Below are 12,718 nucleotides of genomic sequence, written 5' to 3' on the forward strand. Positions count from 1 at the left end.
CCCTGATTACGGTTGCTGGGTGCGATCATACAGCCGTACATGAAGTAGAATTGGATGAATTCAGCACTGGTCAGATTCAAATCCACCGTCACCAGCTGACGAGAGCAGCTCTGGCCATTAGACAAACAACAGCAATGATACATGACACTCCGATTCATTCAAAACTACCCTCGCTTACACAAACAGCACTGTAGCAATACTGTCATGTATCCTGAAACTTTACTACAACAGACAGAAAGCTAGACGGACAGACGGACAGACAGATTTTCCTTCAACAAATGATTTCCATGGAAAGGTTTTGCTGAATAAACTCATGATATTTGAGATGGAGTTTGCTTAGAGGCAGTTGAGAGACAGCTAACTGCAGGAAGATTTCACGGTCTGATGAAAGTAAAATTGAGCTTTTGTGCCTCATTCTTAAGCTCACATCGTGGTGAGAACAGCATCCCTACGGTGAAAGACAGCAGTGATGGGAAACTCATAAAGAGAGAATGAAAAATAGATGGGCCAACTATAAAAAAGCCTTCGAGGAAAAGACTCCTGGGACACAATCTTCAGGAAAATAAGCTCTTTGCCAAAGGTTATCCTCAGTATTAACTCTGGGATCTGGAATACTTATGAATTTGGTTATTTTGTTTTTAGTTTTCATCTATAGTTAGTTTTTCTGACTTCATGATATTGTGATTTCATGCTGCAATAGTGTAATTTAAAGACTGTGAATGTGAGCATCTCAAGAACTCCTCAGACTGAAACAGAGACTGAAGGACAGACGGTTTTACCCCGCTGAAGTGCAGCGCTGATCCAGAGGCCACGGCTCCACAGACGCTGCTGATCTTGCCGCCGGTCAGCAGGTGCCAGTGATTGAGTGCCGGAGCTCGACTGAAACTGTCCTTCAGCTGAGCGGGCAGAGAGACCAGCGGCTCATCACAGAACTCACCGCCCCACTCAGGGTCACATCTGAAAGACAAGAGCCATGAGGAGCAGGAAAGACTTACAGCAGGCATTACCTGGTGAAGGTGAGAGTGACTTACACACAGGAGCTCTGTCTGCAGCGGCCGTGGCCGGAGCACATCTCGGGACAGCCGTCACCGATGTACAGGTTATCCAGAGCCCACGTCTGCTGCTTATCAAATGGCGCCGGCTGGAACCAGCGGAAGCGCGTGGCTGTGGACCTGTGCGTTTGCCACAAAAGACAATGAAAAACCGTTCAATTCTTAGAAGTCATTATACACGGGCTGTTGAATGCTTGATTCTGATTGGTTGATGGATATTCTAATGTGTGCAATTATTTTCCAGGATACGCGCAGATATGAAGTAGTTCCCGGTCTGTTGACCGCATTGCACTTCCAAATCACTTCGCCATATAATTTCAGTTATTTCAAAGGTTATTCACAGCCTACAACAGCAAAACAACCAAAATGAACCAAAGACACTGAACACAGCAAATGAACCATATATGACCAAAAAGGGTTAAGAATTACAATTTCCATGTTTTCCCAAGTAAATGACCTTTTATTATCCATGCAAAGTACACTTTCTTTATCGTGCTCTCGCTCTCTGCAAGCACATGCACCTTGTTGTCAGCCCTACCCTGCAAATTCATTTTTCAGTAATATAGTTTGCAACTGAAAAGATAAATGACATTGCACAGTATGGAGGTGGTAACGTTGCTGTTCTTGAAGCAGATAAACGTACAGTTTCGCTATTAGTAGAGACGCTGCTGCCAAAAACCATAGAGAGATGATATTAACTCTAAAATGACGTATTGAATTTATAAACGGAGGCTTGGGACGAGAGGTGTAAGAAATTAGTACTATCTGAACAATGACTTGAGGGGTTGTAACAGTGGTATAAGTGGAATAATTGACTCCAGTCCTTTGAATTATTGAAAAATAATGAACACCTAAGTTGTAACAGCATTACCTCCTCTGCATTATTTTTCAATAATTTAATGCCTTGTCGTCAATTATTCCTTACTTGATTTACATGCTGGTGTCAAGTCAAGTTTCACGTCATACAGATTTTGTTAAAGCAGCTTTACAGTGATAAACGGGAAAATAGTGTGGGTGGGTGCTTACCTGGCGTAGTGTGGTATGGGTAAAGTAACTCTGCCCCACTTGTTGTAAGTATCTGACACCAGTAATCTCTGCAGTGTGTATGAAGAACAATCTGGACTTGTGGGTAAACAATCCTTGACCAGCGGCAGCCACGTGAGACCTAGATCCAAAGAGTACTCCAGCTCTACCACTGCGGACACATGAACAGCCGTCAGAGGAAAACCCTTCTATTCATGACACAGACAGAAGCGCACGCTCATGTCAGGAGACGTACTGTAGCAGGAGGAGGTGACGGAGCAGGAGGCAGAGAAATCAAACTGGATGAAGGCATCTGGGCCCAGACTGATGTCGGTGGTGATGCCGTAACGCGTGTTTGACTTCTCGATGAAGGCGAAAGCTTCACCGTCAGAGCCGCACACTGGCATCCGCGTGCCGCCGGGGTGCAGCAGCCAAGATCGTCCATTTGTGGAGGAGAAGTCGTCCTCCAGCGGCCCCCAACCGCTGGCACTGCCGCCTACAACCAACTGCACACACACACACCGATCACAGAGATCACAGAGATCACAGCAGAGCAACAGAGTTTACATATCCACTCTACATACAGATCCAAAACCAGCACAACAGCCAAAATGTACATGTTCACTGGCTGTATAAACAGTGCCTGGCAAAAATAGGTCGTAGAACTGTTGACACCAGTGGTCTCTACAATCAACTTACCTCATGATGCTTTGGAGGAATGCAGCCTGAATTTCACTGGATTTAACTGTAACTGACCGGGTAAAATGCATGTTGGAAATGCATGTTAAAACCAAGTCGAAATGTAAAGCATCTTGGCTGACAACTTATGATTGGACCTCTAAGAACTCATCTTAATGCCAGACGTAAACAGGGTTAGTGAGACGTGCAAAAGATACTGCAAGATAATCTGTCCAAGCAGAAACAGTACTAACACTTTCAGTGGGACGTTGATCCTAAACATGAATGGACAAATGAAGACTGGACACAAACATGTCCCAGTGTGGCCCAGTCCAATGCCTGTGGCATTCATGCGGCTAACCTGAACAACCTGGATCAAATCTACTGATGAAATCTATCACAATGGCAACTGAATGATATATGAAGCTAGTATGTACTTACCGTACCCAGTCATCACTGCTAGATTATCATTTTGTGATTTAAAACAGTTTCACAATAAAAATAACTGTTAACACTTCATTTTGATGGTCCACTTTAATGTCAATTTATTCTACTAACCCTAACATAACAGTCTACTAATACTCTAATGAGAGTTAGTTGACATGTAGTTGCAAAGTTACTTCTAGTTAATAGAATGTCTAAAGTAAACTACCAAAATAAAGTATAATCAAATAATGAGCTCTGAGTTTCAGTGGAGTTAAAATATCAGCTTATATAACAGCTTTAATAATGGAGTAAAAAGAAAATTGCTTAATGGTTTTGAATAGCCTTTGCAAGGCACTGTTTTTAAAATGTTTATGACCGAATATTTAATACAGTGTTAGTGAGTGTATTGCAGTAATGTCATGCGTGTCTTGGCGTACTTTATCAATAACCCAGGGGCTGTGGAAGTGTCCGTTCTCAGACGGCTGCCACCAGCGCAGGCGTGTAGCTGAGGTTCGCGCTCGGAGAGGGATCTCCAGGGCCACCAGGTGAGCCTGGTTACTGCTGTTGCTGTAGAGGAACTCCTGCAGGAGAGCCCAGTTCAGACCTCCATCCACGGAGAACTGCAGGAGCACCGGCTGGGAGCGCGGGTCAGGAGCCGCTTTACCGCAGCCCAGCCTCAGGAAGAACTGGATAAACCTGAGCAGGACACACACATCTCCAACTTTACTGATGGCGTGAAGGGCATCTTTCACAGTGAACCATCTGGTGTGTTTGTGGAATACCTAGCATTAGACAGGTCCAGATCTAATGTCTCCAGCATTCGCAAACCGTCCTCACTGAAGAACAGGTGGTTCCCGCTGGTGGTGATGCCACACTTTCTGGAAGGCTTTCCTCCACTCATCAACTTGAAGTATTCAGACTCCAAAACCCCACCTATGTGACACAATCAATAATAAAATGGACAATTTTTTATACACAGACAAATAGCAATGCATCAATCACCATGAAGATGCATCCTGTTTACTGTACGGTTATGAGGAGCAGAATCAGAATGCCTTTCATGTCACTGCACAGCTGTACAACGAAAGCCAGTGCAACTCCTTTACGGTAAAAGTAACACACAACAAGCAGAATGCAAAACACAGAATAAAGAGTAACACACAACAATCAGCTCGACATAGCGGCAAAAACAGATAAATAAATAAGCAGTAGAAAGTATATTGCACAATCCCGTGTGTAATATGTATTGCACCAACAAGCTTTCATGAGAGCAGGGCTACGCAGTCCAACGCTGCAGAAAGAGAAAACATCAACTAAATGTCTTGTTGCTTCTTGTGTCAAAGTAGTTTCTTGTGATACAAATCTTGGAAGAGCCAGCTGTTATTAATTTTCTCTGTTTAAGACACAACGTTCAGGTGACTGCTGGAGGGCCAAGAGCATCCTAAGGTTCAAAACCACTGAGCACCACTCACATAATTTTCCTCATCCTCATCAATAGTGACATTCAAACACATTATAGGCGTGCGCATTATGCACAAGTAGAACTCCAAATAAAGTTGAATTATAATTTTTATATCAGTAAGTTTCAAACGATATGTCAGTAGATATATTAGTAGATTTGAACTATACTTACTATGAAATTTATTTTAAATAGATTACTTTTTTACTAGAACAGACATTTTCAGTGTGACTTAAGTGTGCCCAAACACTTTTTGCAGCCACTTTAATGTTTGAAATATGATGACTATGAAATATCATGTCAGATAACAACATACTGTAAACATCTGTTTGCTTCTGTACCTTCGAAATCCTCCTTCAGGAAATCCAGGTTTGGCACGTCTGGAACGGAGCAGTCGGGACCAGAGTAACCCGGATCGCAGCTGCAGTGAGTGCCGCGCACACACACGCCGTGGCCTTTACACATGTTCTGGCACTGAGGGCCGATGTACACGCTGTCCAGGGCCCATGTGGGAGGAGCCGCACCGCCTGAATAAAACCCCTGATACCAGCGGAACCGCACTGAGCTGAGAGCACAGAAACACCGTCACACACCCAACACACAGCAGTGAACCGTAAAAACACACAAGCGTCACTCGCTGACCCGCACAACCGCAGCTTGCCGAACTGGATCATTTCTCTCCTCCAGCTCTGCGTGGTGCCGGGATAGTAGACACTGGCCGGGTGGAGCTCAGTCGAGCAGAGAGAGCTGAGTCGGGGCCCTCCGGCACACAGAGGAACCAGCAGATGCCACGTGGCTCCGAAATCTCGAGAAAACTCCAGACGCACAGGGTTCAAGGAAGAGCTTTCAGTTGTGCAGCCCACATTAATCTAGAACAGGAATCATACAGTAGCTAACGACCTTCCTTACCACAACTTACAGTTACAAAGATGCCAACATCTATCACGCAAAGCCCTACCTCGAACTGGATGACGGTGTTCTCGTTGACATCAATATCTCGTGTGGTGATGGAGTGCTCACCCAGCTCACTGGACATGAACACCACGGCTGAGTCCTCTTCGCTGCAAACACAGTGAGACTAACATGATGCCATCGCTCTCTCTCAGCACTGAGACCAACATCAACATCAGGGGGAAGGGGATTGATTATAATTGTAATGTAAAAAAAGATATTAAAAAAAATGATATATATATATATAATAGAAGTAATTACACTGATGAACATTTATAATTATTACATTTTAATAACAAAATAAAATATACACAATAATATAATATAGAATTATTATAATTGCTGTAATTAATATGAATATATAATCATGAAAAATTGGGTGTATTATACGTTATATAATTAAATGAAAGAAATTACATACATTTTCATCACTGTAATTAAAAATGATATGTTTAGTATTTGGTATTTTTCTTTTAAATGATATAGCAAATTTTATTAATGAATAATTGTATTAAATTTATGCAAATTATTTAATTAATATATAAATAAATACATTTATATCATTTTATAATTTTATATCTTGAATTTTATTACATTCTTGTGTTTGATAAATCTGATTAAGTAAATAAAATATGTAGGAGAATAAATTACATGTTTAAGTTCGGTTAAAAAAAACTAGTGCTGTCAAAATCGCGTCCAAAATAAATGTTTTTGTTTGCATAATATATGTGTGTGTGTTCTGTGTATATTTATTATGTATATATAAATACACACACATGCATGTATATATTTTGAAAATATTTACATGTATTTACACGTCTATATTTATATTCATATAATTTATATATATTTTTTTATTATTTAATATATAAACATAACATAATCTTCTGAAATATATACATGAATGTGTGTGTATTTATATATACATAATAAATATACACAGCACACATACATATATTATGTAAACAAAAAGTTTTATTTTGGATGCGATTAATCATTTGACAGCACTAAAAAAATAAAAAATAATTTTAAACATCAACATCAAGAGCTGGAGGCTCAGCGGCTGAACATGCAGAATCCTGTTGAGTTTGGATGACAGAAGCTGGGCTGATACTGCTTAAATCCAGAGGCATGAGCTGACTATAGTTTATATGCTTGAACATGGCGTGCTGATGTGAGGTGAACACTATGCAGATACTCACAGTCCTGCCCTCTGATAGGGGCAGTAGAATCCAGTGTTTCCTCCAGGATAAAACAGCCAGTTCCCCTCCTGAGGTCCTCCCTCAAAGCTGTCTAATATAACCGGCAAGCTATTGATGGTGTTGCCGTCTATGATCAGGTCATCAATCACCCACACCTCTTCCTTCTTCCCTGAGGGTTTGAAGAATGACAAGTGTAACAATTATAGCAATGACGACTTTGAAAACAGTTACAGAGGAAACTGAGCATCATAAAATACCAGACTCAATGTGCCTTATTGCAAGGATACGTGCAACACATTAAAACGATATGTCTTCCAAAATCAGCTCAAAATATAAAACATGTTTGATTTCCAGCTGGATGGAATCAGATAATCGGAGTCTGTGCACTACTCAATTTTCTATGAAATCTGTCAACTCAAAACTGCAGACTGGGGTTGACTTTCAACTACTAGCATTGACTCTGCATCCAGTCTGTAAATCGGTGCAAAAATCTGGCCAAATGTTGTGTAGTGTATGCCAGCCTTTGTGCATTACAATTCTTCTCACAGAGCCAATTATCCTGTCATGGTTCTCACTTTCCAATAATGGAACAACACAAACTCATCTCGTTATACTGGTGATGTATTTGTGGTTGAGCGAGGTGTATGTGGGTAAGTTTGAATGACTGTGTTTTCTTACCACTGTTGTACGGCTGCCACAGTCTGAAGCGCGTAGAGTTGGTCTGTGCGCTGGGAGGCAAGGACATGTGAACAAACAGCGTGTCTGTGGAAGTGGGGAAATAAAACTCATCTATAAGCAGCCAGCTGATCCCTCCATTCACTGAATACTGCAGCAGCACGGAGTGAGAGCGCTCAGGTACGCCTGCGAGTAAAACACACAGAAATACTGTGTTTACAACCAGTGCGTTCGTTCCCATCAGCTCCCAGAAGACGAGCAGGAAAGCTGGAGATGCAGCACGCTTCACGCCAGACTCACCCTTCGTTATGAACTTGAATGAGAACTGGATGTACATGGTGTTTGTGCAGTCTAGATCTGCTGAGACCAGCATGCGCAGTCCCTCCTGCAGGAACATACAAAATAGAGAAAACTGATCTCTTTTCATTTACTCATAAAACTCCATTACAGAAAAGTTCTATGAAAGTTTATTATGCACTCATACTTGCAAAACCAACATGTAATTACATGAAATCTTAACACTTTATTTCGATAGCCCACTTTAGACATTCTACTTACTATAACTTTGCAACTCTGTCAACTAGCTCTCTTTAGAGCATTATCAGACTGTTAGGTTTAGTAGAATAAATTGTAATATACTTGCAAAGTGACTTTAATAGTCAGTAGAATGTCCCTCAAAATAAAGTGTGAGCAGATATGAGGCAGACAGTCTACTAATGACTGCTAGTTGACAAAGTTGCAAAGATACTTATAGTTAGTAGAATGTCTAAAGTGGACTGTTTAAATAATGTGTTACTCATTAAATAAATTATGTTTTATTAACAAAGTTCAGGAGGAGCACGTTCAGATAATTAACCTAATTAACACAAAAGGAGCACACTCAGTAATCAACATAATTAACAAGATAAGAGGTGTGTGTATACACAGCAGATCTACCTCTGTTCCTTGACAGTTTTCCAGCATCCCTCCACCTCCCCATCTCCACCCTTACAACTAACCCTATCCTAACCTGTGGGGGGGGTACTCTGGGCTCGGAGCCAAATACACATAACCTTTACTCTGTTCGTGAAATGCTGGAAACAAGTGGTCCTTAACTGCTGTGACGATGGAGGACTCGATGCATAATGCAGTGCAGAAATTCTCCACTGGAAGATCCCAGCTGTTTGACTGCAATACTCACTCCTTTAAAGATGAGGGCCGTTCCTGATTTCAGAGGCTCTCCGCTCAGCGTGCCTCTCTCTGCGCCGTACACCTCCGGCCAGACATCAGCCCTCAGGTTCTCATTGAAATCTTCCTTCAGAACAGACGGCAAAGCGACTAGAGGCACACAGTGCGGCCCGCCGAAGCCCTTATCACAGCTGAGCGAGAGAAAACCCAGCGTGACTGCAGGATCGCTGAGGAGCATGTGAGGAATATGAAGCTAAAGCAGCTGGAGTCCACACTCACACACAGTGTCCGTTGTCACACAGTCCATGACCCGAGCACATCCACGGGCAGCCGGGCGTCAGCAGCACATTATCCAGCGCCCAGCCATCAGCTCCAGGAGCCAAGAGAGGCTGGATCCAGCGGAACCGTGTTCTGGGTGAACTACAGGATCGGGAACAACATTCAAACATGCAAACTTACACAGCTGTGATGCCAAAACTCAGAAGATTCTTTCGAGATTTTCCTATGAGGTTTTATAATGTTTTGTTTTGTTTATGAGTAAAACAAGGTCTGTGGTAAACATAAGTTCATGATACTCAGATGTTTTATTCTACAACGTAAATTACACACCTATACTGAAAACAGAAATTTGGAAGCAGTTATGTCCGTTTTTAAAAACGTATGTTTTCAATAAGTTTGGAGTGTGTGTGCAATTTATGTTTACAACAAAGTCTCATCAAGTTATGTTTACCACACACCTTATTTCACTCTTGAACTGAAAAATGCCATTAAAACCATAGAACATTCTTGATGAAACCCATGGTGAATTATTGTCAGGATTTACTAAAGACACGCAGTGAAACATTAGCGCTGAAAAGCTGTGGACACAGTTATTTTTGTGCCTGGCCTTATTGAATATGCATTTGTATGAGTTTCCCTTCAGGGAGGAGAGTATTAAAAATGAATCATGCAACGTGATTTACTGACATTTGCACTCGTCAAATTCCTGGTATTTGTGCCTTTATTTAACACCCAAAAAAAGCATGTCTTAAAGCAGGCGGTAATTTGCGCTGCTCTTGGTAGATTGAGCTGGTTATTATGGAAATGATCTGCTGCATCTGTGTTCTATAATGTGCGCATTGTTAGTAAATCACCAGCAGAATTTCCCTCCCATCTGCGCTTTTATGGAACTGCGCTCTAACGCTAATTTGCCGTTTAGTAAATCTGGCCCTTAGTGTGAGACTATGCATGTATAAATCATCTGAGACAGTCACAGGATCCTCTGTGTGAAGAGTCGGAGAGGGTCCTACATGGCAGCGCTGGGCAGGTAGACGGTGACTCTCCTCCACTGCAGGAACTGTGGAGCGCTGAACACGGACTGCTGTGTGTATCCGGAGCAGCCGATGGCCGGAGGCACACACTCGGGCGTGATGAGTGTCCAGTGTCTCCCGCAGTCTGTGGAGAACTCCAGATGGACGCCGTGGGCCGGAGACGCAGCCTTACTGCAGCCCATGCTCAGATCAAACTGCAGGAACGAAGAGCCAGACACCTCGAAGTCCCAGCTCTCAGCGTAACGCGGCCTCTCTAGAGAGAGAGAGAGAGAGAGAGAGAGAGAGCATTCATCACCTTAAACCCTGCTGCAGTCAGATCATACAGATTCTGTGATGCAAGTCTGAGCCATCCAGTTCTGAAGGGGTGCATCTTTCTAAAAGGCTTTGTATGTATAGTGTGAAGTCACTTTTATAGAAATTCTTTAAAGATAGACCTACAGCGGTGGCCAAAATTATTAGAACATTATTCTCAGCAGCTAAAAATGGTTTCAAGTCAGTTATTTCTATCTTTTGCTGTAGTGTGTCAGCAGAAAATATCAGTTTGCATTTCCAAACATTCATTTAGCCATAAATTGTAATAATGCAGTGAGATGTTAGTGCTGCACACATCAAATGTTGATTTAATTTATTTCATAGAAGCTAATTGATAAAGAAAATCTATTTATGACATTGTTTTTGACAGCATCCTTTTACACAAGTGCCTAAAACTTTAAAAAGAACTGTAGCTTTGCAAACAGATTTTCTTTATTACTTAACTTTATTAACGAAATGAAATCAACATTTGGTGTGAGCATCTTTGTGTTTAAAGCAGCGTTTGCCCTCGGTGCACTTGAGCAGAGTTTCTCAGGAGCTTCGCAGGAGGTTTCTTGAAGCGTCTCGGAGACACAGTTCTTCTGGATTGAGTCTGTCTCAGTTTGTTCTGTTTCTTCATGTGACTCCAGACAGACTGATGATGATCAGATCACATCTCTGAGTGCAGCACTAACATATATCTCACTGCATTATTACAATTAATGGCCAAATGAATGTTTACCAGGTGAGCCTGGTTACTGCTGTTGCTGTAGAGGAACTCCTGCAGGAGAGCCCAGTTCAGACCTCCATCCACAGAGAACTGCAGGAGCACCGGCTGGGAGCGCGGGTCAGGAGCCGCTTTACCGCAGCCCAGCCTCAGGAAGAACTGGATAAACCTGAGCAGGACACACACATCTCCAACATTACTGATGGCGTGAAGGGCATCTTTCACAGTGAACCATCTGGTGTGTTTGTGGAATACCTAGCATTAGACAGGTCCAGATCTAATGTCTCCAGCATTCGCAAACCGTCCTCACTGAAGAACAGGTGGTTCCCGCTGGTGGTGATGCCACACTTTCTGGAAGGCTTTCCTCCACTCATCAACTTGAAATGTTCAGACTCCAAAACCCCACCTATGGGACACAATCAATAAAATAGACAATTTTTATACACAGACAAATCCCAATGAATCTGCTCTAGTCAAGCTTCTCTTTCGAGAAATATACACTGCAAGCTATTTGTCTGTCCACAGTGAATGTGAATCTGCTGCACACCATGACACAATCACTGTGAAGATACTTCATGTTTAATGTACGGTTATGAGGAGCAGAATCAGAATGCCTTTATTGTCATTGCACAGCTGTACAACGAAATTCAGTGCAACTTCTTTGTGATAAAAGTAACAGACAACAAGCATAAATACCTCGACATAGAGGCAAAAATCTTGGAAGAGATAGCTGTTATTCATTTTCAGTTTTCTTAGCCATACCACACTACATGAGCACCACTCACATAATTTCCCATTAAATAACTTTATATTAATCCCCAAATCATTGTTAACATAGAAGTCAACTTTAGGCTGGAAGCAGCATGTATTTTTTGATGTTAAGAAATGAGTTCTGCTGTCCCAGTATAAGCAGCTCACTGGTAGTTTGACTTCCTGAAGAGATATTTAATACATCATACAGTGGCTATCAGATATTTTCAGTGTGACTTGAGTGTCCAAATGCCATAATATGTGTTTGAAATATCATGACTCTATTCTTACAAATGTGTTTCAAATGCAAACATATCATGATATCTAGAGTTGTTACTCAGCTAACCACTGTCAAATAACAGCATACTGTAAACATCTGTTTGCTTCTGTACCTTCGAAATCCTCCTTCAGGAAATCCAGGTTTGGCACGTCTGGAACGGAGCAGTCGGGACCAGAGTAACCCGGATCGCAGCTGCAGTGAGTGCCGCGCACACACACGCCGTGGCCTTTACACATGTTCTGGCACTGAGGGCCGATGTACACGCTGTCCAGGGCCCATGTGGGCGGAGCCGCGCCGCCTGAATAAAACCCCTGATACCAGCGGAACCGCACTGAGCTGAGAGCACAGAAACACCGTCACACACCCAACACACAGCAGTGAACCGTAAAAACACACAAGCGTCACTCGCTGACCCGCACAACCGCAGCTTGCCGAACTGGATCATTTCTCTCCTCCAGCTCTGCGTGGTGCCGGGATAGTAGACACTGGCCGGGTGGAGCTCAGTCGAGCAGAGAGAGCTGAGTCGGGGCCCTCCGGCACACAGAGGAACCAGCAGATGCCACGTGGCTCCGAAATCTCGAGAAAACTCCAGACGCACAGGGTTCAAGGAAGAGCTTTCAGTTGTGCAGCCCACATTAATCTAGAACAGGAATCATACAGTAGCTAACGACCTTCCTTACCACAACTTACAGTTACAAAGATGCCAACATCTATCACGCAAAGCCCT

The 12,718-nt window shown here is 42.6% G+C and overlaps 1 protein-coding gene across 1 annotated transcript in view; it reads right to left on the bottom strand.

Moving 5' to 3' along the window:
- The window catches only part of LOC107567483 (reelin), a 147,227-nt gene that overhangs the window by 23,017 nt on the left and 111,492 nt on the right, over window positions 1-12,718 (bottom strand). Inside the window, exons 41-49 of the mRNA XM_016253178.1 lie at window positions 12,405-12,631; window positions 12,104-12,327; window positions 11,217-11,367; window positions 3,617-3,875; window positions 2,332-2,581; window positions 2,079-2,247; window positions 1,032-1,172; window positions 780-957; window positions 7-110 (exon numbers count right to left, since the gene is read on the bottom strand). Of these exons, the coding sequence (XP_016108664.1) occupies window positions 7-110; window positions 780-957; window positions 1,032-1,172; window positions 2,079-2,247; window positions 2,332-2,581; window positions 3,617-3,875; window positions 11,217-11,367; window positions 12,104-12,327; window positions 12,405-12,631 (1,703 nt within the window). The remainder of the gene's footprint in view (window positions 1-6; window positions 111-779; window positions 958-1,031; window positions 1,173-2,078; window positions 2,248-2,331; window positions 2,582-3,616; window positions 3,876-11,216; window positions 11,368-12,103; window positions 12,328-12,404; window positions 12,632-12,718) is intronic.

Source organism: Sinocyclocheilus grahami, unplaced genomic scaffold (genome assembly GCF_001515645.1).
Source record: "Sinocyclocheilus grahami isolate Dianchi unplaced genomic scaffold, SAMN03320097.WGS_v1.1 scaffold1163.1, whole genome shotgun sequence".
NCBI lineage: Eukaryota > Metazoa > Chordata > Actinopteri > Cypriniformes > Cyprinidae > Sinocyclocheilus > Sinocyclocheilus grahami.